Below are 21,160 nucleotides of genomic sequence, written 5' to 3'. Positions count from 1 at the left end.
TGCTAATATCACACTGTCTTGATTATTGTGGCTATGTAGTAGGACTTAATGTGGCATAGAGTGATTTTTTCACCTTATTCAAGATTGCTTTAGCTATTCTGGGGCCTGTGTCTTTCCATATCAATTTTAGAACAAGCTCCAAAAATACCCTGCTGAGATTTTGGTAGGAATTGCTCTAAAACTATAAATCAGTGAGGAATGTTGACATATTTAATATGTTGTGTCTTCCAATGCATAAACATGGCATATATTTAGGTCTTAATTGATTTCATTCATTATTATTTTGTACTTTTCACCATACAGATCCTGTACATATTTTGGTAAATTTACATGTAATTATTTCATTTTATTTATGTGATTTAAATGGTATTTTGTTTTTAATGTCATTCTCTATTTGTTCATTGTCGATATATAGAAATGAAGCTGATTTCTGCGCATTCACTTTGCATCCTATGAACTTGTTGAACTCACTTATTAGTTCTAAAAATTTTGTTTTTCTTTCTCAGATTTCTTGGGATTTTCTACATAGGCAATCATTACATCTGCAAGTAGAGACAGTTTCATGTCTTTCTTTCCTATCCATACAGCTTTTATTTCTTTTTCTTGCCATATTATACTGGGTAAAAATTCCAGTTACAGTTGGGTAAAAGTGGTGAAAGCAAAAAAACCTTGTCTTATTTCTGATCTTAGACATAAGAAATATAATTCCTCACCTTTAAATATGATATTTGATGTAAATTTTTGTACATGTTCTTTACAAAGTTGATGACGTTCTCCTTTGTTCCCAGTTTGCTGAGAGTTCTAAATTACAAATGGGGGTTGGATTTTGTCAAATGCTATTCCTGTGTCAGTTGATATGATCATATTATTTACAAAATATTGTTGAGATGGTAGTTTACACTGTTTGATTTTCTAATGTTGAACCAGACTTGCATACATGGAATAAATCCAAATTGGTCATGCTGTATAATTCCTTTTATAGCTTGCTGGATTCAATTTGCTAATATTTTGTTGAGAATTACTAGCTACATAAAATTCATTGGAAAATATTCCCTCCTGCTATGGACTGAATTGTGTCTCTCTACAATTCATTATGTTAAAGCCCTAATAACCAATGTGACTGTATTTGGAGAAGGAACCCTTAAGAAAGTAAATAAAGTTAAATGAGGTCATTAGGATGAACTCCTAATATGACAGTATTGGTGGCTGTATAAGAAGAGGAAGAGATGCCTCTCTCTCTCTCTCAGCCCTCAAACAAAAAAGAGGTCATGTGAGCACGCTGTGAGAAGGCAGCTATATACAAGCCAAGAAAAGGGACCTCAGAATTAAACCTACCTTTCTGGCACCTTCTAGCCTCCAGAAATGTGAGAAAATTATGTTGTTTAGGCCACCCAGTCTACGTTATTTTGTTATGGCAGCCTGAACAGACTAAGACGTCTCCTTTTATATTTTTCTGGGAGAGGTTGTGTAAATTTGGTGTTAAGTCTTCTCTAAAAGTTTGTAGATTTCTCCAAAGTATTTGTGTATGGAAGTGACTTTTTATGGGGAGAATTTAAAGTATTAATTCAATTTCTTTAATAGTAATAGTGCTATCTACATTTTCTACTTAAAATTCAATAAGTTGTGGTAGTTTGTACTTTTTGAGGAATTGGTCCATTTTTTTTCTAACTTGCATTAATGTAGGTAAAAGTTGCTCATAATATTCCCTTATTATCCCTTCATGTCTGCAGGGCCTATAGTGACACCTTCTATTTCATTCCTGATGCCAGTAATTTGTGTTTTCTTTTTTCCATTCTGTCAGTCTTACTAGGTGGCTATTAATATTATTTTTTTGAAGAATCAACTCTTAGGTTCATTGGTTATCCCCATTGTTTTTTGTTTTCAATTAAATTCATTTCTGCTTATATCTTTATTAATTCTCTCCTCCTGCTTGTCTTGGATGTATTTTGCTCTTATCTGCTTTAGTTTCTTGAAATGAGAACTTATATTTCATGAGACCTTTGTTTCTACTGTAAGCATTTAATGTTACAAATTTCCCTTTCAGCACTGTGTGGTATATATTTTCATATGTTGTACTTTTACTTTCACTGAATTCTATACATTATTTCATTTCCATTGAGACTTTCCTCTTTGACCCATGGATTATTTACAAGCATGTTGTTTAGTCCTTAGAGATTTATTGTTTTTCTATTTGATTTCATTATGAGCAAAGAACATACACTGTGGTTTCAATACTTAAAATTTGTTAAGGTTGTTTTAAGGATTAGAATATGGTCTATCTTTGTGAATGTTCCATGCGTGCTTGAAAAAATAATGCGTGTTCTGCTATTGTTGAGTAGAGTGTATTATATATGTCAACTAGATCCAGTTGATTGGATTATTAAGTTCTTCTATATGCATGCTTATTTTCTGGTTAGTAGTTCTATCAGTTACTGAGAGTAGGATCTTGATTTGTCTATTTCTCCTTTTAATTCTACTCATTTTCATTTCATTTTATTCAGAAGTCTCTTTAGTTTGGAACATAAACATTTAGGATTGTTATGTCTTCCTTAAGGATTGATCCTTCTAAAATTACGTAATGAACCTCTTTGACTCTAGTAATTTTCTTTACTTTGAAGTCCATTTTATCTGATATTTCTATAGCCTTTCCTGCTTTCTGTGATTAATGCATGCATCACATGTTTTTCTATCCTTTTACTTTTAGCCTATCAATGTCATATTTTTGGAGGTTACTTATTTACAGCATATTTTTGGATTATGTTTGCTTTTTAATCTACTCTGCCAATTTCTGTCTGTTGATTAGTATACTTAGACAATTTATACTTATGGTAAGTTTTGATATGTTTGGGCTTAAGTCTGCCACTAATTTGTTTTCTGTTTTCTCTTTCTTTTTTCTCTATCTCTTCTTTCTCACCTTCCTGTGGGTTATTTGAAATCCCCCTTTTTCTTGGATTCTATCTTCATTTTTACAGCATTTTTGAGTATATCAGTTTGTATTTTTGTAATTGCTCTAGGTATCAATATATACACATGTAATTTATCATAGTATACTGTTATCAGTGTTTTAGCACTTTGAATGAGGTGTATAGACCTTACTTTGTATAAAGTCCTTTTATTTCCCATACTTTAAAATATCATTTTCTTAAATATTCCTTCTACATACATTGAGTGCTGTATCAGATAGTGTCATAAATTTTCCTTCAATCATCAAATCTGATTTAAGAAACTCATGAGAAGTAGAAAAGCCTATTATGTTTAATTATGTTTTTACCCATTTGATATTCTTCTTTTCCTTTTAAAATTCCAAGTTTTCTTTTACGAATATCTTTCTGCTTAGACAACTTCCTTTAGCCATTTTTCAAGGGTAGTGTATTTTTTTTTTAGCAACAAATTCTTTTTCCTTCATCTGAGAATGTCTTTATTTCACCCCATTCCTGAATAATTTTGCTACATGTGGAATGTGTGGTTGGCATGTTTTATTTCAGCACTTCCTTCTGGCCTTGTGGTTTCAGATAAGAAATCTGGCGTCATTTGATCTGGTTTTGCCCTGTAGTTAATGTGCCATTTCTCTGTTTTATTTTATGATTTTTTTTCAGAGATTTAATTATAATGTGTCTTGGTGTGGATTTATTTGGGCTTATACTATATGTGTTCACTTAGTTTCTTGAATATGTAGATGTATGTATTTCATTATTTCTTCGGAGCAAGACTTAGCCCTACTTCCCACCTCCTTATTCAGTCTTTTTTCCCGCTGAGTGTGTGTAGAGGTTCAGTTACCGCTGACACCAGGAGTCAAGGATAGTGGAGAACTGACTAGCTCTGAATCTCACTGCTTTATTCAGACTCATTGATACTAAATATGAGTGGAAGCTCAGCTTGTCACTGAGCCTTACTGAAATTGGCGAAGAGGAGGGGTGTGAAGCATAGTGGTGATGAGCCACTTCTCAAACCTTCTCCTTGCTGACCAGATGTGAGTGGAGGCTGAGTTTACTACTGGACCACATTGACACTACCCCTGCAAGGAGTATAACACCTGCTTCTGCCATGGAGAGAATGGAAGATCAGCTCCCTACTTGGCCACACACTGAAACAGTCTGTGGTAGAGTGAGGTAGGGTAGTTTTTCTGTTGATGTTTAGCTGCAGTAGGATGGGTATTGCCAAAAAAAAAAAAAAAACGCTTTTCTGTAATTAGGCCTCTGTTTTCCAGATCCTTTGCCTATGGACAACAGGCTTTTGTTGGAGCTTTTATTATCTGTGCCTATTCATGGTTCTGGGTTAGAGGCTCCTGCAACTTTCTGGCCAATATATATGGGACACAATAAAGACACCCAGGGAACTCACTACCCTGAATTTCCTCAAATTCTGTGGTCCTTTGTTCATCCAGCTTACTTTCACCTTTCAGAGACTTCTTAAAGTTATGCTATGTCCAGAATTTTTTTAGTTTGAAAAGGGAGGACCTTGAAAGAATGGGTTTACTCTATCTTGGCCAGAACTGGAAATCTCTTTTCTTCTATCTCCATGTTTTAGACAATTATAATATCCACACTCCACCACTACAGAAGAGCACTGCATTATGACTTGGGGACAGTGTTAAGTTTCTAAGGGGTTGCCACTCACCTATCTGTGGTACCTCATCCCCCAGAGCATAGAAAGCCCTCTCCTTTTGTAAGCCTTGGGTAATGGATATTATCGTGTTTCATAAAACATAAGAGGAATATATAGCACATTTCTTTACCTTCCTAAGTCTAATTGCATTTGAGTTCAAGCTACACACACTTGGCTGGTAGAAAGGCCAATATCAGTAAAATTTCAAAAGTTCCTTCCTTTCTCTATGGGATCCTATTAGACTTGTGATGTTTACTTGGTCCCAGGAAAAATAAGTTGATTGTGGTCCTTAGTTCTTCTTGTTTGTTATGGATACCCTTACTGTTCATCTGCTGCAAGATGACATCAAGATGACCTACACTGATCCTTCCTGCTCCTATGGAGCAGTTCTTTTCAGCAGGACTTGACACTAATCACAAAATGAATCTCCAAACCCCTGACAGCTGGCTTAGTGTTTTTACTCCTGGTACCCAACTTCAACAGATGTTCCATAGTTATATCCGATCATCTGTGCTGCAAGAAACTGAAGCTTATCAATCACTAGCAGAATCTTTTACTCAATCCCTGGAATTTCTCTAATCTCTGGGAAGTGAATAAGAACATGGAATATGGAATCAAGCTACTTGGGATGACTTAATAATTCATTTACTTTGGACAAAATCATAACCTCTCCAAGCCTCAATGTCCTCATATGGGGCTAATAATATTAGTGGTTACCACTATTATAAGGTTGGATTAAATGAGACAATATTTGTTCTTGTGTTACCAGTAGAGGGTCTTGACTGCAACTTGTCCAGGCTCTTGGCATTCTGAACAAATAATTGGACAAAACACATAGCAAAGCAAGGAAAGAATGAAGCAATGAAAGAACAAAAGCAGGGATTTATTGAAGATGAAAGTACACTCTACAGTGTGGGAGCGGGCCTCAGCAGCGACTCAAGGGCCCCGGATACAGAATCTCCTCGTGTCCAAATATGCTCTGGAGGTTTCACAATGGCTACTTGGCACTCACCTCATGTAAATGAAGGGATGACCCACAGTCAGTCTGATTAGTTGCAGAAAGTAACCAATCAGAGGCTGAAGTGAATTGTCCACTGATCATTTGCATCAAATCTTTAGGGATAGAATCAAAGGATATGCACATCTATTAAGCTGCTCCTGAGATGCTAATGTACACTAAAACTCATGAAACAATCCTTGACACTATCTGTGCCTTTTCACATATGGTTGCCTCTTTCTAAAATGTCCATTCATCCCATTTGTGTCCACGTGTGGAAACAAAATGCAGCTTCCTCTATGTACCTGTCCCTAATTTCATGTTCACTACCACCAGCAGATGCAGCCTTTCTATTGCTATAGGATGAATGATATGGGGAGGAATCAAAATTGAGGTGCAAGAGAGTGTTGGGGTGCACTGGAAGGCAGCTGCTGGATTGGAGTGGTGAGAAGGACCTATGGCTTTTACTTGGAATTTGTGCACTTGAGGCGAAGTTGCAAAAAGGGATGGGGGAAGGGGACAGAAAACCAGAAAAATAAAAAAGGAGTTGGGGAGAAGCAGCAACAAAATAACTCTTATGGTTTTCCCTGATCGGGAAGTAAATTAATCACCGCAGGTGTCAGCACCCCACGCCCTCAGGCCCGACTGCCCACTCGCCTGCTCTTCCCACTGCCTCAGCCCCTCCCGCTCGGCCTTCCTCGTGGATCTGTCCACACACTGACTTTGTTCTCACTGCCCTCTCTCCCCAATGTATCACTGTGTAACTGAAATCACTGGGTAACTGAGTATGCCCCGTTTGGGCCTGCCACCTGACTGGCTGCTCTGAAGCAGCAGAACTGGATACGAACTTTATGAACCCTGAGAAGTTATTCATGCACAGAACCTCTAAACTTGCATCATTGTATCCATGTTGTTGCCTTCTTCTGGAACGTTATGTTCTCTGCACGTGAAAATCCTCTGCCTCTAGACCCTGTCCCAAGGTCCCAGGGACTCTGCTTGGGCGCCTCTGGGACTGACAACGGGGATATTAACTTTGCCTCTCAGGACTGGGGAAGAGGTCCCCCTCCCCGGATCCTTCCACTCCCTCTCCTTAGGGCTCTGAGGCTCAAAGGAAGCAAACACCTCCAAAGAGCACCTCAAGATTCCTCCCCCATTAGTACAACCTACCATATTCTCAAGGCTGCACCAAACCAAGTGTTCGCTGATATCACCGTGGGCCAAAAGTGGGTCCCAGGGATTTGCATTTGGATTGTACTCCTCAAGGGACTGTGGTGCAGTAGCTCAGAGACCTCAGTTTGAGGAGGGAAAAAATATTTGTTTAAAACTGTTTAAGACATCAACTGAGGGGCTGAAACTTGAGGGGTTGCAGGTCTGACATATGGGTAAAGGTCTCCCTGCAGCTGCCGAATCCCCCATCCCTTGCCAAGTTTAATGTCTAATCTTAGCGAAGGGTGTCCCAGGATTACACCAAGTGCACACTGGTTTCTCCAGACAGATCGTGGCCTGGGCTCCTTCTAGCCCCGTGCTTGACTATATCGTAGGTTTCAGATTTTATTGAAGTAGGGATTTTAAGAAGGGTAGTTAGCTGCTGTCCTGAGGGTAGCGAAATGCCGCGTGTCTGATACTTGGGATCCTGGCTTGGGGGCCCTCCTAGACTCTGCCCTTGCAGCTCCGCTACCCGCTCCCCGCCCTGTCCCTCCCAGCCTTCACCCGGCCCGGCCTCAGCTACTTCTCAGGCATGCCACGCGCTCACACCCGCCTGCCCGATCGCCTGCTCCTCCCACTGCCTCCGCCCCTCCCACTCGGCCCCCCGCGTCGATCTCGCCCCACACTGACTTTGCTCTCACTGCCCGGCCAGACGCACTTCCCGCCTTCGCCTAGGTCTGCACTGCCACCGCCGCCCTCTCCCGCGCGTCCCTCACCCGGTCCGCCACTGCCGCGTCTCAGAATCCGAAGGCTCAGTTCCAGCGCAGCCATCCACGCCGCCGCCACGACCAACTCCTGAGCCACGCGCCGCAACCACCACCAACGCCTTGCCGCCGCCGCCGCCGCCGCTCGCCCGCCGCCCACCATGGCCCAGCAGCAAACAGGTAGCAGGAAACGGAAAGCGCCCGCGGTCGAGGCGGGCGCCGAGAGCTCGCCGTCGCAGGGCTTGGCGGCAGCGGACGGTGAGGGGCCGCTGCTACTCAAGAGGCAGAGGCGGCCGGCGACGTCTCGCTCGATGGTGCACTATCTGAAGGTTCGGGAGGTAGGCGGGTGGGGCCCCGCCAGGCTCCAGAGCTTCGATGGCGAGATGCGAGGCTACGCGGTACAGAGGCTGCCCGAGCTGCTGACGGAGCGCCAACTGGACCTGGGCACCCTCAACAAGGTGTTCGCGTCACAGTGGCTGAACGCCAGGCAGGTGGTGTGCGGCACCAAGTGTAACACGCTTTTCGTGGTGGACGTGCAGTCAGGCCACATCGCGCGCATTCCCCTCTTGCGGGACAGGGAGGCCAGGCTGGCCCAAGACCAACAGGGCTGCGGCATCCATGCCATCGAGCTGAATCCCTCCAAGACGCTTCTGGCCACCGGCGGCGAAAACCCCAACAGCCTGGCCATCTACCAGCTGCCCTCCCTGGATCCCCTGTGCCTGGGCGACCGCCATGGCCACAAGGACTGGATCTTCGCTGTCGCCTGGCTGAGTGACACCGTAGCCGTGAGCGGCTCCCGCGACGGCACTGTGGCGCTGTGGCGGATGGACCCGGACAAGTTCGATGACACTGTTGCCTGGCATAGCGAGGTGGGTCTCCCCGTATATGCCCATATCCGTCCGAGGGATGTGGAGGCCATCCCCAGGGCCATCATCAACCCCAGTAACCGCAAGGTGCGGGCCCTGGCCTGCGGCGGCAAGAACCAGGAACTGGGAGCGGTGTCCTTGGACGGCTACTTCCACCTGTGGAAAGTCCGGAGCACACTATCCAGGCTGCTGTCCATCAGGCTGCCCTACTTCCGGGATAATGTGTGCCTGACCTACTGTGATGATATGTCTGTGTACGCCGTGGGCTCCCATTCCCACGTCTCTTTCCTGGATCTGCGCCAGGACCAGCAGAACATCCGGCCCCTGTGTTCTCGAGAGGGTGGCACGGGAGTGCGGTCGCTGAGCTTCTACCGCCACATCATCACTGTGGGCACCGGTCAGGGCTCCCTGCTCTTCTATGACGTCCGGGCCCAGAAATTCCTGGAGGAAAGAGCCTCCGCCACCCTGGAGTCCTCTTCAGGACCTGCAAGGAGGAAGCTCAGGCTTGCCTGTGGCAGAGGCTGGCTCAACCACAATGATTTCTGGGTGAATTACTTTGGTGGCATGGAAGTGTTTCCCAGTGCGCTCTACACCCACTGCTACAACTGGCCGGAGATGAAGCTCTTTGTGGCTGGGGGGCCTCTCCCTGCAGGCCTCCATGGGAACTATGCAGGCCTCTGGAGCTAAGGATGACCGCCTTGTACTCCAGGTACACAGATTTACCTTTCAGTTCCGCCCGACTGTCCTTCATGCTGCGTTTTTTTGCTTTTAACTCTGTGTGTCTTTTGTTTTCCAGGTGGAACCAGCCCAGCTTAATTTGTACTCCTCCAAGCAGAGAGAGTGAGTGGTCCTTTGGTCAATGAAAACTTGGCTTTAAGACTTTTTGACTCCTTTCCAACACCATCTTTTGGAATTTTCATACAAAGAAATTTGGTTAATCTTTAGTTGCATTCTCTCTTTGAGTGATTCATACATTCTGTTTCTTTAAGGAGATGCAGTCATGGTCTTTATGTATATTTGTTTTCCTTGTTTTTCCTCGTTACCAATATTATAACAGCATTGTTTTCAGTTATTTTTCATTGTAGATAGATGGTATACGAAGAGAAAATTTTCTAGTAAGCGAGGTGTTCCTACATCTTTTCTGGAGAGCTTACCATAGTTTTATAGCATTGTTCAATTGGAAAAGTACATTCCAAGTTCTAGATTACCTACGTTTGGAAACACTTAATTTACAAATTGTGATCTTAGTGTATATAGTTTTTACATTGTTGGTGCTAAAGTGCTTTTTTGAAGTTTATTCTCTTTCAAAAGAAGTTATCATAGAATCTTGTGCTTGTATCAAACTCCTAATTGGTTGGAACACTTTAGGAGTGCAGGGGTTCTGCTTCATTGCATTTTCAGAATTAACCTGAAGTTGAAACAACCATTTTTTTTTATTTCAAAACTTATTTAAGTTGTTATCACCTGTCCTTAAATAGATAAAAGAATGTGTATTTTTTCACTTGTTGCCTTAGTACTATCAAGACTTGTGAATATATTTGAATGTATATTGTTTGAAAAACTTGCACAGGGCATTGGAGAAATGTAAATGTGGAATGTATGGCAGGCTGGGCAGAATGTATACTGATCCAGGGTATAGACTAGATATTTTTGCTGTTGCTGTTTTTATTATAAAATGTTATATTTGAGGATATTTAACATTTTCCAATTCTGCTTAAGAGGTAATTCACCATAAAAAAAACAAAAACCAAAAATAGCACATTCTGAAAAAAAGATTCTTAATAAAATTTTATTTTGTGAAGTTCAAAGATTCTTTCCTAAAGTATAATGTGTTGTTAAAAAGTAGTGGTGTTATAACTCTCAGTGTAATAGTATGCAATATCAAGAACACAGGAAGTTTGTTTCAAGATAGGTGAGATTTAAAATAAATAGGATGAGGTTGAAGAAAAGTATATTGGGGCGCAGATAAATAAAAATTGTGGACTGCTATGAAAACAGGTTGTACTTCTCCATATGTGAGACTATTGGAAGTGAGAAGCAATATTTGCCATTTCTAAAACTGGCCAGGCTGTGCTGACCTAGGATTAGTAATTTGTTATGTCTGTTTCCCCTTAGATGTTTGGGCACTCAGATGCTGTCTTGGTGTACACACACAACATTGCTGTTCAGTCACAAATCCGAACAAGTTAATAAAGTAAATTATACTAAAAGTCATTTAAGAAATACCAAAAAGTAAGCTTTTGTTTTTAACCATTGTTATAAAGGCTAATATAATTGTTGTTATATAGCAGTAAGATATATTTGTGTGCATGTATGTGTCTCCAAGTCAGTTGTAAATGTCTTGAGAACAGAGAATACAATTGTCATCTTTATATTGCCTCATTTCTCCACTAATACTTAGCAAATAAAAGGCAATAAGTAAATATGTACTGGTTGAATGCCTCTGGAGACCTAGAGTTTAAAGTTTTAAGTCAATAAATAAATAAATAAATAAATATTTACTCTTAAATAATATAGAATCCTGTTGTGTTTTCCCCCCTTTTTTGGTAAACTTTGCCCTGATTTATTTCCAGGTCAGGCTATTGTGCTTATCCATTCATAAACTTACCCATATGTGATACTAGAAGAGGAAAGAACATGTATAAATCTTAGTTGACACTGGAAATTAATCTTTTCACCTGCAACCATTTAGGTTTGAAGATTTATTTAAAATATTTTGGGGGTTTTTTTCAGAAATTAGTTTTGAAACATGCTTTGTAGTTTGTCTTTTAACTTTAAAAACATATTTGCTAAAAATTTCCTTGAGTGTTACCCAATAACTTCAAAGTATTCGCTGCGTATCTTCTTGTAGGCAATGGGGAATTTTTATGGTATTCTTGCAATTATTTTGGAAATAATGTGGAAAACATTTTTAGAGGAAATAACACTTTCTACCTGGGGTGGGATTTTAGAGAAGAAATAGAAGGCATGTCTGATTTCTTCTCTGTCTTGGTCCTTAATTTCATCACTGACTCACTCTTAACTTTTGCGTATTTTAGGCTATATCTTTTTAATGCCAAATCACATGGCTTAACTTTTTAAAAACTAAATATTCTATGTGTATATTTCTATTTTGTAACCATCTAGTTATTTTGAAATATTTTCTAATTCTGACACAGTGATCTATAGAACTATGATTAATTATGTAACCTGTGACTGAAATAATTGGAAAAAAAAACAAAAAAAAAACGCCAGGCCTCCAGAAAGTCCATAAATACAACTCGCTTAAAGTACATAAGGAAGTGCAAATATTTATGTATAAATTACCTATCACTGATGTCTGAAAGGCCTCAGTTACTTATAGCTATGCATAAAAATGTGAATTATCTTTTTTTCTTTTCTTTTTTTTATTATTATTATACTTCAAGTTTTAGGGTACATGTGCACAATGTGCATGTTTGTTACATATGTATACATGTGCCATGTTGGTGTGCTGCACCCATTAACTCGTCATTTAGCATTAGGTATATCTCCTAATGCTATTTCTCCCCGCTCCCCCCACCCCACAACAGTCCCCGGAGTGTGATGTTCCCCTTCCTGTGTCCATGTGTTCTCATTGTTCAATTCTCACCTATGAGTGAGAACATGTGGTGTTTGGTTTTTTGTCCTTGCGATAGTTTGCTGAGAATGATGGTTTCCAGCTTCATCCATGTCCCTACAAAGGACATGAACTCATCCTTTTTTATGGCTGCATGGTATTCCATGGTGTATATGTGCCACATTTTCTTAATCCAGTCTATCGTTGTTGTTGGACATTTGGGTTGGTTCCAAGTCTTTGCTATCGTGAGTAGTGCCGCAATAAGCATACGTGTGCATGTGTCTTTATAGCAGCATGATTTATAGTCCTTTGGGTATATACCCAGTAATGGGATGGCTGGGTCAAATGGTATTTCTAGTTCTAGATCCCTGAGGAATCGCCACACTGACTTCCACAATGGTTGAACTAGTTTACAGTCCCAGCAACAGTGTAAAAGTGTTCCTATTTCTCCACATCCTCTCCAGCACCTGTTGTTTCCTGACTTTTTAATGATCGCCATAAAATGTGAATTATCTTTATCTCTAACTACCTATTCACATATTTCTCTCCAAGCATACTTCTGATCCAAAAGTTTATGTTCCTCTCCTTTACTCTTTGGAATGAGTTAATTTCTATTTTCTTTTGAAAAGGGGTGAAATAATTTACTTATCAAGGATATCTACTGGAATAAATTGAGGTGGAAAACAATCATTTGTTAAATACACTCTAGCATTAATGATAAACAAAATTGAATTTTCCAGAGGTTGATTTTTATCCACTTGTACTCAGAGTTGAACAATTTGTCAAAATTTTTCATTAATTGCTAATTTAGATTGATTTTAGAAAGCAATTCACAAAGCCCTCTTGGATGTTTTACTCACAGCTTCCTAATTTCTGCAAGTATTATTAGGTAACCCAGCTACATTAAACATGTCATTATGTGAGCTGCTCAGGGATGCAGTTCAGTGAGAATGTCATGTACTAATATGAAAGAGAGGCTGCATAAGCCACAGGTGTTTGCTTTAAGATATGTTATTGTGAGATCTGCTCAAGAAAGGGTTGCCTAAAAGTATTTCACACTACCAGTCTGCTGCAGACCCAGAGACACCTAGCATTGGAATTTGGCATCAATGTAAAGGCAATGTTTTTGCAGGAGGTTGCCATAAAATGGTCAGACTGATCCTTAGGAAGGAGGGTTCTTTCGCTGGTACATATTTAGTTTGCATAGGTCTTTGCTCCATATGCCCTTTGCCTACTTTTCTATTAAACTCTCTGTGACTTCCAATACAGAATTAAGCACTTAACTTCTCCATGCTCACAGTGACGGTTTTGTTGTTTTCTTTATTATAGCATTTAGCAGATTGTGATGCAGTCAGCTATGTGAGTGTTTAGCTTCCCTGCCCCTCTACTTGAATATCAGCTCTGTCACCCCAAACCTAGCATAATAGGCTACACATTCATGGCACTTAGGTGTTCAGTACAATGACTAATACATCGATTCTTTTTCATAAATTACTTTATCAGATTAGTTGACCAAAACATTAGGGAAGATGATAAAGATTAAGTTGATGAATGAAGAGTATCCTGAAACAGGCCCCATGGTAATGATCATGGTGATTCATGGCATGAAATAATGTGGGTAGAGCAGCAGAAACTTAAATTGTTTTGCCCAGGAATGATATTGGACCTGGAGTACCAAGATGAAATGGAGTATTATTTCAGAATCATAAATACCTGGATTTGAATCCCAATTCTATTATTTGTTTATAATAAGGCATGGATATGCTGTTTAACTACTCTAAACCTGTCCTTACATTACTAATTGTTCTATCCCCAGCATCTAGCATACTGCCAGATGCATAAGGCATTCAATTGATAATATTTTCCCCTCTAGAGTCCTATCAATTCTGATAGAAGGCATATGTATTTTTTTATTTGATTATTATAAAAACAGTTTATGTGCCTTGCAGAAAGTCGGACACATAAAGTAAAATATTTTTAAAAACCACCACATTTCCAGCAGCTGAAGATTACTACTGTCAGCAAGTTAGTGTACATCTTTCATGACTTTTTTGTACATATATGTACCCATCTATGCAGTTGCTACTAAAATATGAATATTTTGTAAAGGTTGTTTTGCAACCTACTTTTTTTCAGTTAATGTCTCCATCTTTTCGTCACAATATTTATCTTACCTAACATTCAGGGTGTTTTAAATGTGTACAGGCTGGGCCGGGCATGGTGGCTCACGCCCGTAATCCCAGCACTTTGGGAGGCCGAGGCGGGTGAATTACCTGAGGTCAGGAGTTGGAGACTAGCCTGGCCAACATGGTGAAACCCCGTCTCTACTAAAAATACAAAAAATTAGCTGGGAGTGCTGGCGCACACCTGTAATCCCAGCTACTCAAGAGGCTGAGGCAGGAAAATCGCTTGAACTCGGGAGGCGCGGGGTTGCAGTGAGCCGAGATGGCGCCATTGCACTCCAGCCTGGGCAACAAGGGCGAAACTCCGTCAAAACAAAACAAAACAAGAGGGGGCTGGGCGCGGTGGCTCACGCCTGTAATCCCAGCACTTTAGGAGGCCGAGGTGGGCGGATCACGAGGTCAGGAGATCGAGACCATCCTGGCTATCACGGTGAAACCCCGTCTCTACTAAAAATACCAAAAAATATATATATATATATATTAGCCGGGCGTGGTGGCGGGCGCCTGTAGTCCCGACTAATCTGGAGGCTGGGGCAGGAGAATGGCGTGAACCGGTGAGGTGGAGCTTGCAGTGAGCCGAGATTGTGCCACTGCACTCCAGCCCAGGCGACAGAGCGAGACTCTGTCTCAAAAAAAAAAAAGTGTGTACAGGCTCACTAGTTAGAAAATTGTTGCCATCACCAGAAATCATTAGTGACACATCAGATATTTAACCAAATATAAGAGGGTATACTTACACCTGAAGAGTTATTTTAAACATTTATTGTGTAGCAGTACTCTCTGTCTAGCTATTTGCGTAATTCAATGATTTTCAGACTTTAGAACACATTAGAGTCACTTGAACATACGTTGAAAGTAAGAGATGTTTCAGCTCATACCTACTGTAACAGAATTTTCTTGTAAAAGCATCATTTCATTTGAGTGTTTTCAGATTAATCCATTCAAAACCAAAACAAGACAGTAACAAAAACGTCATCTGCCTTGGAGGTTTATGGTGTAGTAGAAGAGAAAGATAGTTACTTCACTAATCATAACAAAAAAGTAAGTATAGTATTAAGGATATATACTAAAAATACTGAGAATATGGAGAAAATAGCAATCAATTCTGCCTGGAAAGGTTACGGAGGGCTCCCAAAAAAGGCAGTAGTTGATTTGGGTCTGGAAAGTAAAATAAGAATGAAGAAGAAGAGCCAATATTGACTTCAAAGGACCTTGTGAATGTCTGAATAGTATGGGCACATGCATATGTACAGGGCTGTTGCAATTTGGCCTTGTGGACTTTGAAGTGCCTGTGGGATTTGCTGATGGAAATGTCTGTTTTGCAGTTAAACATATGGATTTGGTCCTCCTAAGAGAGGTTAGGGCTGGAAACACAAGTGTGAAGATTATCACTATACAAATAGTATTTGGGAGAGGCAAGGAGGGGTGTAGTGTGTAGTGTCGCAGAACCTAAGTGTTCTGGCTCTCATTTGAAAATTCATATATCTTTAAATAAGTCTACACATATATATGTATATATATATAGTGCACATATATATGTGTAGACGTATATAGGTCTGCACATATAATAATGCATACCTACAGGGCTGTTGCAATTTGGCCTTGTGGACTTTGAAGTGCCTGTAGGATTTCCTGATGGAAACCTCTGTTTGGCAGTTAGAAATATGGATTTGGCACTCCTAAGAGAGGTTATATATGTATATATTTATGCATTATTATATGTCTAGGACATAGTAGGTAACTAATGACTTGTAGATTGATAGCCAAATAAATGTTTGTTTAGTTGATACTCAACAGTACTTACTGCCCCCAGGAAGCAATATTTCATACTTTTATCATTTAATGATCAACTTTTTAATTTCCCTAATGCAATCACATTAATCCAAAGATGATAAAGGAAATCTGCCAAATGTTGCTGTGTTTTATGAATAAAGAAATCTATGTTTTGGTTAGATGTATTTTTTCATCTTTTATAGAATATAGGTCAATCTAGAGTTGGGCAAGAAGAAAGCTAAATATTGATGATAACTTCCTTACAAATAACCTTCTTGTTTTTCCATTTTGGAGGTACAGTTCACTGAAGCAAACACATTGATGATGTCAATGAGAGTAATGGTGCTATTTTCACCCTTTCTAATGCCATCATTGTGCCATTCTCTGTTTCAACCTAAGGCATTAATGTTTCATGTTGATTAAATTTTAACATCTAAATTGCCCTTTTATGTTACACACAAATGATAAACTTGAATGTTGTAGTCAGAGGGCAGCAACTTCAGTTTTCTCTGGGCTCTTAGTAAATTTATCAAATAACATCCCCCAGCACCTCAGAAATGGCTCATTTCTGTTTCTCTTTCTTTACTCGCCTAGGATATACTGAGTTGAGTGTGATTTTTTTTGAATCATGCCTTATATGACTAAAACTAGACCTTATTTTGCAAATAGTTGCATTCCTTGACATTTGTACGTGAAGCACATTTTTGAAAATGGAATCTATATTTCCTTATTGACCTACATTATAATTTTAGAAGTGCCACCTTTATTACAGATTGATTTCCAATTGACAGTGATTTCTAACATGTTACCACTGCCTCCACTTCTGAGACATGTGCTTTAGTCTTCAAGCAAAAGATAAGTGATATAATGGAATCTCTAATTTCAAAGGATACTAAAGGATACTTTCAGAATATGATAAATTAAACTAATTCATTTGTATAAAAAATGAAATTTCTTAAAATAGGGCATCATGAAATTGGACTTGCTCTCTATATATTTATCACAAGCCAGAGCAAATCCTAAATGTCCTGCTTAAGGAATTCAATTTTTTCTTTTCCTCAGGTCTTTCTTTAAGAAGATTCCCCTAAGCAAAGGCTTTTGGCTTATGGATATTTCCTGAGAATGATAATAATTATTTGTTTTCCTCACTATCTTAATCTGTAAAACTCTGGATACTTACATCAGTTTTAAAAAGGCTGTTTAGGCATCATCATGCTAGATGGAAGTGTGGCACCAGAAATAACAAGAATGCAAACTTTTCCTTAACCCATATATGCCTGAGGTTGCAGTTTTTTGAATTTTTGCAATCAGACCTTGGCGATGACCTTGAGCAGTAGGGTATAAATAACGCCCACATGGTTAGTGTTCCAGTAATGGAACACTAGGCATAGATGGGGTTAATTGCTTTCTTAAAAATCAGGGGCTTTTAAAAAAATTTTTAAATCTGGTAAAATACATTTACATAAAAATTTCAACCGCCATTTTATTTTCTGTTTCTATGGCTTTGACTACTGTAGGTATCTCATATCAATAGAATAATACAGTATTTGCCTTTTTGTGTGGTTTGATGACTAGATTAATTCACTTAACGTAACGCCCTCAAGGTTCATCCCTGTTGTAGCCTGTGTCAAAATTTCCTTCCTTTCTAAGGCTGAACAAGGTTCCATTGCATGTATACACCACATTTTGTGTATCCACTGATCTGTAGATAGATGCTTAGGGTGCATCTATCTCTTAGCTCCTGTAAATAATGCTGCTATGATCACAAATATGCAAATATCTCTTTCATTCCCTGATTTCACTTATTTTGTATATATACACAGAAATGGAATTGCTGGATCATATGGCAATTTAATTTTCAATGTTTGAAGAACTGCCATTCTGTTTTTCATAGTGGCAGCACCATTTTACATCCCTACCAACGGTGAACAAGAGTTCAAATTTTTCCACATCCTCACGAACACTTGTTATTTTCTGTAATGTTTTCTATTTTGATAGTAGCCATCCTAATGGGTATGAGGTATCCAGGGCTGTTTTTAAACTTGTTTTAATTTATTACTTAATTAATACTATTTTAGTTAGCAAATGATATTTGGATACATTTGTGGTTTTCGATGTGATGTTTTCATGTATGTATATAATGCGGAATGATTAAATCAAGCTAATTAACACACTTCATCTCGCTTACTTTGTGATGAGATGTTGGAAAATTTACACTCAGTTATTTTGGAACATACATTGTTTTTGATTATAGTCATCCTGCTGTGCAATAGATCTCAAAATCCTATTCCTCTTGTGTAACTGAAACTTTATACCCTTTGATGAACACGTCTCTATTGCCTCCCTTTCCCCTGGCTCCGGCCTCTGGTAACCACCATTCTCCTCTACTATGAGTTGACATTTTTACATTCCACATATAAGATATGCCATACTTGTCTTTCTGTGCCTGGCTTATTTTATGTAACATAATGTCCTCCAAGTTCATCATGTTGCTGCAAATGACAGAATTTCCTTCTTTTTAAGACTGAATAGCATTTCATTGTTTACACACCACATTTTCTTCATCCATTCATCCATTGATAGACACTTAGGTTGATTCCATATCTTTGCTATTGTGAATAGTGCTGCAATAAACAGTGGAGTGCATATATCTCTTTGACTTACTGATCTCAAATTTTTAGATCTATAACCCATAGTGAAATTGCCAAATCATGTGATAGTTCTATTTTTTGTCTTTTATGGAACCTCCAGACCGTTATTCATAATGGCTGTACTAATTTATATTTCCACCAGCAATAAACAAGAGTTCCCTTTTCTCTACATTCTGAAACACATATATTTCCTTTTTGATTGCAGCTATTCTAACAGGTGTGAAGTTATAGCTCATGGTGTGTTTAATTTGCATTCCTCTAATGTTTAACTTATATTGAGAATTTTTCATGAACCTGTGGATTATTTGCATGTCTTATTATGATACATGTCTCTTCAGGTTTTTTGCTCATTTTCTGATCTGGTTATTTGTTTTCTTGTTATTAAGTCATTTGAGTTCCTTATATATTTTGGATATTAACCTCTTATCAGATGTATGGCTTGCAAATATTTTCTTCTACGATGTGGGTTGTGTTTTCACTCTGTTTTTTCTTTTGCTGTGAAGAAGCTTTTTCATCTGATAAAATTTCATTGTCTATTTTTGCTTTTTGTTGCTTGTGCTTTCAGGGTCATATCCAAAAAAACTCTTTGCCCAAACCAACGTCAAGATAATTTTCCTCTATGTTTTCCTCTAGTAGTTTTAGAGTTTCAGGTCTTATGTTTAAGTCATATGTTATGAAAGAAAGATTCAAATTCATCCTTCTGCATATGGATATACAGTTTTCCCGACACCAGTTTTTGGAGACTGTCCTTTCCCCATTCTGTGTTTTTGGCCTCTTTGTCAAAAATCAATTGGCTATAAATTTATGGGTTTTCTTCTGAGCTCTTTATCTTGTTCTATTGTTCCATGTGTATGTTTTTCCAGTGCAATGCTATTTTGATTACTGTAGCTTTGTAGTAAATTTTAACATCAGATAGTGCGATGCTTCTAGCTTTGTTCTTTTTGCTGAGGATCACTTTGGCTATTTGTGGATTTTTGTGGTTCCATATTAGTTTTAGGATTGTTTTTTCTATTTCTGTGAGAAATGGCATTGGAACTTGGATAGGGATTGCATTGAATCTGTAAATCACTTTGGTTAATATGGACTTTTCAATCCATGAACATGGGACATCTTCCTATATGTTTGTGTCTTCTTCAATTTATTTCGTTGATGTTTATAGTTTTTAGTGTATATGTCTTTCACGTCCTTGGTTAAATTTACACTTACCCTTTTTTCTTAACTATTGTAAATGGAATTATTTTCTTGATTTCTGGATAGTTCACTGTTAGTGCATACAAACATTACTGATTTTTGAATGTTGATTTTGTATTCTACAGGGTATACATTTCTTACAATTGAACTTCACTTGAAATTTCTTAGGAATACATTAATAAAAAAGATTTGTTGTAAGTAGAGGCTATGTCACTTTCAGTGGCAATTGATAGATCAAAGCATCATAGAAACTTTGAACACATGAAACTAATTTTAAACTTAATATTAGAGTATACTGTGACAAAATCTGTTTTTTTTAATTATACTTTAGACAAAATCTGTTTTAAATAGTGGATGAGACAAACTACTTCTTGCTATCTACTCTATTTTATAGATCAAATTGCATAACAGCAAGTAACTAACTTCTAAACAATTTCAGAAAGGAAAATATTCTAAAATAGCCATCTTGATATTATTTGTAACTTAATATTATTTGTAACTAGAAATACCTAGTCTCATTTCAGACCCTTAAAAAATTTTGGAGTATTGATAATCAGGATAGATATATAGGAATATAAAAGTAGGATGCCAAATCATTTTTAAACTTTTTTATATACCATCTATGTTTACAAATGTTGCAACATTTTATAATGACTAGCATTTTTATTTTTCTCTTTTTTAAATATCTCTTTATATCCAATTGTGAATAAAGTATGAACTTCCGAACTCATATTTCCATGACACTTTACTCTCATTAGTGATTTGTTAATATATTCTTGTTTAGAAGCACCTTTCAATATTTTTTTTACTTTGCACCCCTCAATAAAACGCATAGCACAATACGTGCCTAAAAAACTCATATTTTGAACAAATTGATTTTCTTACTTTGTAAATAAAAATAAAATTCCTTTGATTTGACTTTCTTGTTGCTTAGGAGCATATCACTTCATTATAAATGAGAATTATGACATCTCTATATTCAATGATATCAGATAATTTTACTATACATACTTCTATTAATAGATAGTCATATTAACATTCTTTTCACCTTCCACAGTTTGTATATTGGGACTCTATTTAGTATTCTCCAATTTATATGGGCTACTAAGATGGTATCTGCTCCAAAAATTCTTGTAATATTACACACATTTCCATTCACTTCCAGTAATATTAGTACAGTACTATTAGTTACTCATCATATTCACTTCCAGATAGTTTTTCAGCATCTTATTATGTGTAGTACTGAGAAGAGCAATGATATCCATTTATTAAAAGGATGCTTTGTCTTTCCCACCATTTTTGGCTCAGTTTTGAGAAAAGTTTTTTTAGAAATTAATTCAGAGAATTAAAATACCATTGGCTTAAGTCTTTATATTTTGCACAAGTTAGTTGCTATGTTTTTTTTTG

At 38.3% G+C, this 21,160-nt stretch overlaps 1 protein-coding gene across 12 annotated transcripts in view; it reads left to right on the top strand.

The window, feature by feature from the left end:
* The first annotated feature begins 7,133 nt into the window (after positions 1-7,133).
* DCAF12L1 (DDB1 and CUL4 associated factor 12 like 1) overlaps positions 7,134-21,160 on the top strand; it is a 66,857-nt gene continuing 52,830 nt past the window's right edge. For 9 of the 12 annotated variants that reach the window (XR_008518175.2, XR_008518174.2, XR_008518173.2 and 6 more), the window contains exons 1-2: positions 7,134-9,087; positions 9,175-9,218. Coding sequence is in view for 1 of the 12 variants with exons in the window: in XM_002832085.3 (XP_002832131.1) it covers positions 7,674-9,065 (1,392 nt within the window). In the remaining 11 variants the exon portion in view is untranslated. Of the gene's footprint in view, positions 9,088-9,174; positions 9,367-10,493; positions 10,611-21,160 lie in introns of those variants that run through there. The other 3 variants (XR_008518166.2, XR_008518169.2, XM_002832085.3) reach the window with 2 other exon arrangements.

Source organism: Pongo abelii, chromosome X (assembly GCF_028885655.2).
Source record: "Pongo abelii isolate AG06213 chromosome X, NHGRI_mPonAbe1-v2.0_pri, whole genome shotgun sequence".
In the NCBI taxonomy this organism is placed as follows: Eukaryota; Metazoa; Chordata; class Mammalia; order Primates; family Hominidae; genus Pongo; species Pongo abelii.
The sequence above is the reverse complement of the archived record's forward strand: the minus strand, read 5'-3'. Positions and strand labels throughout refer to the sequence as shown.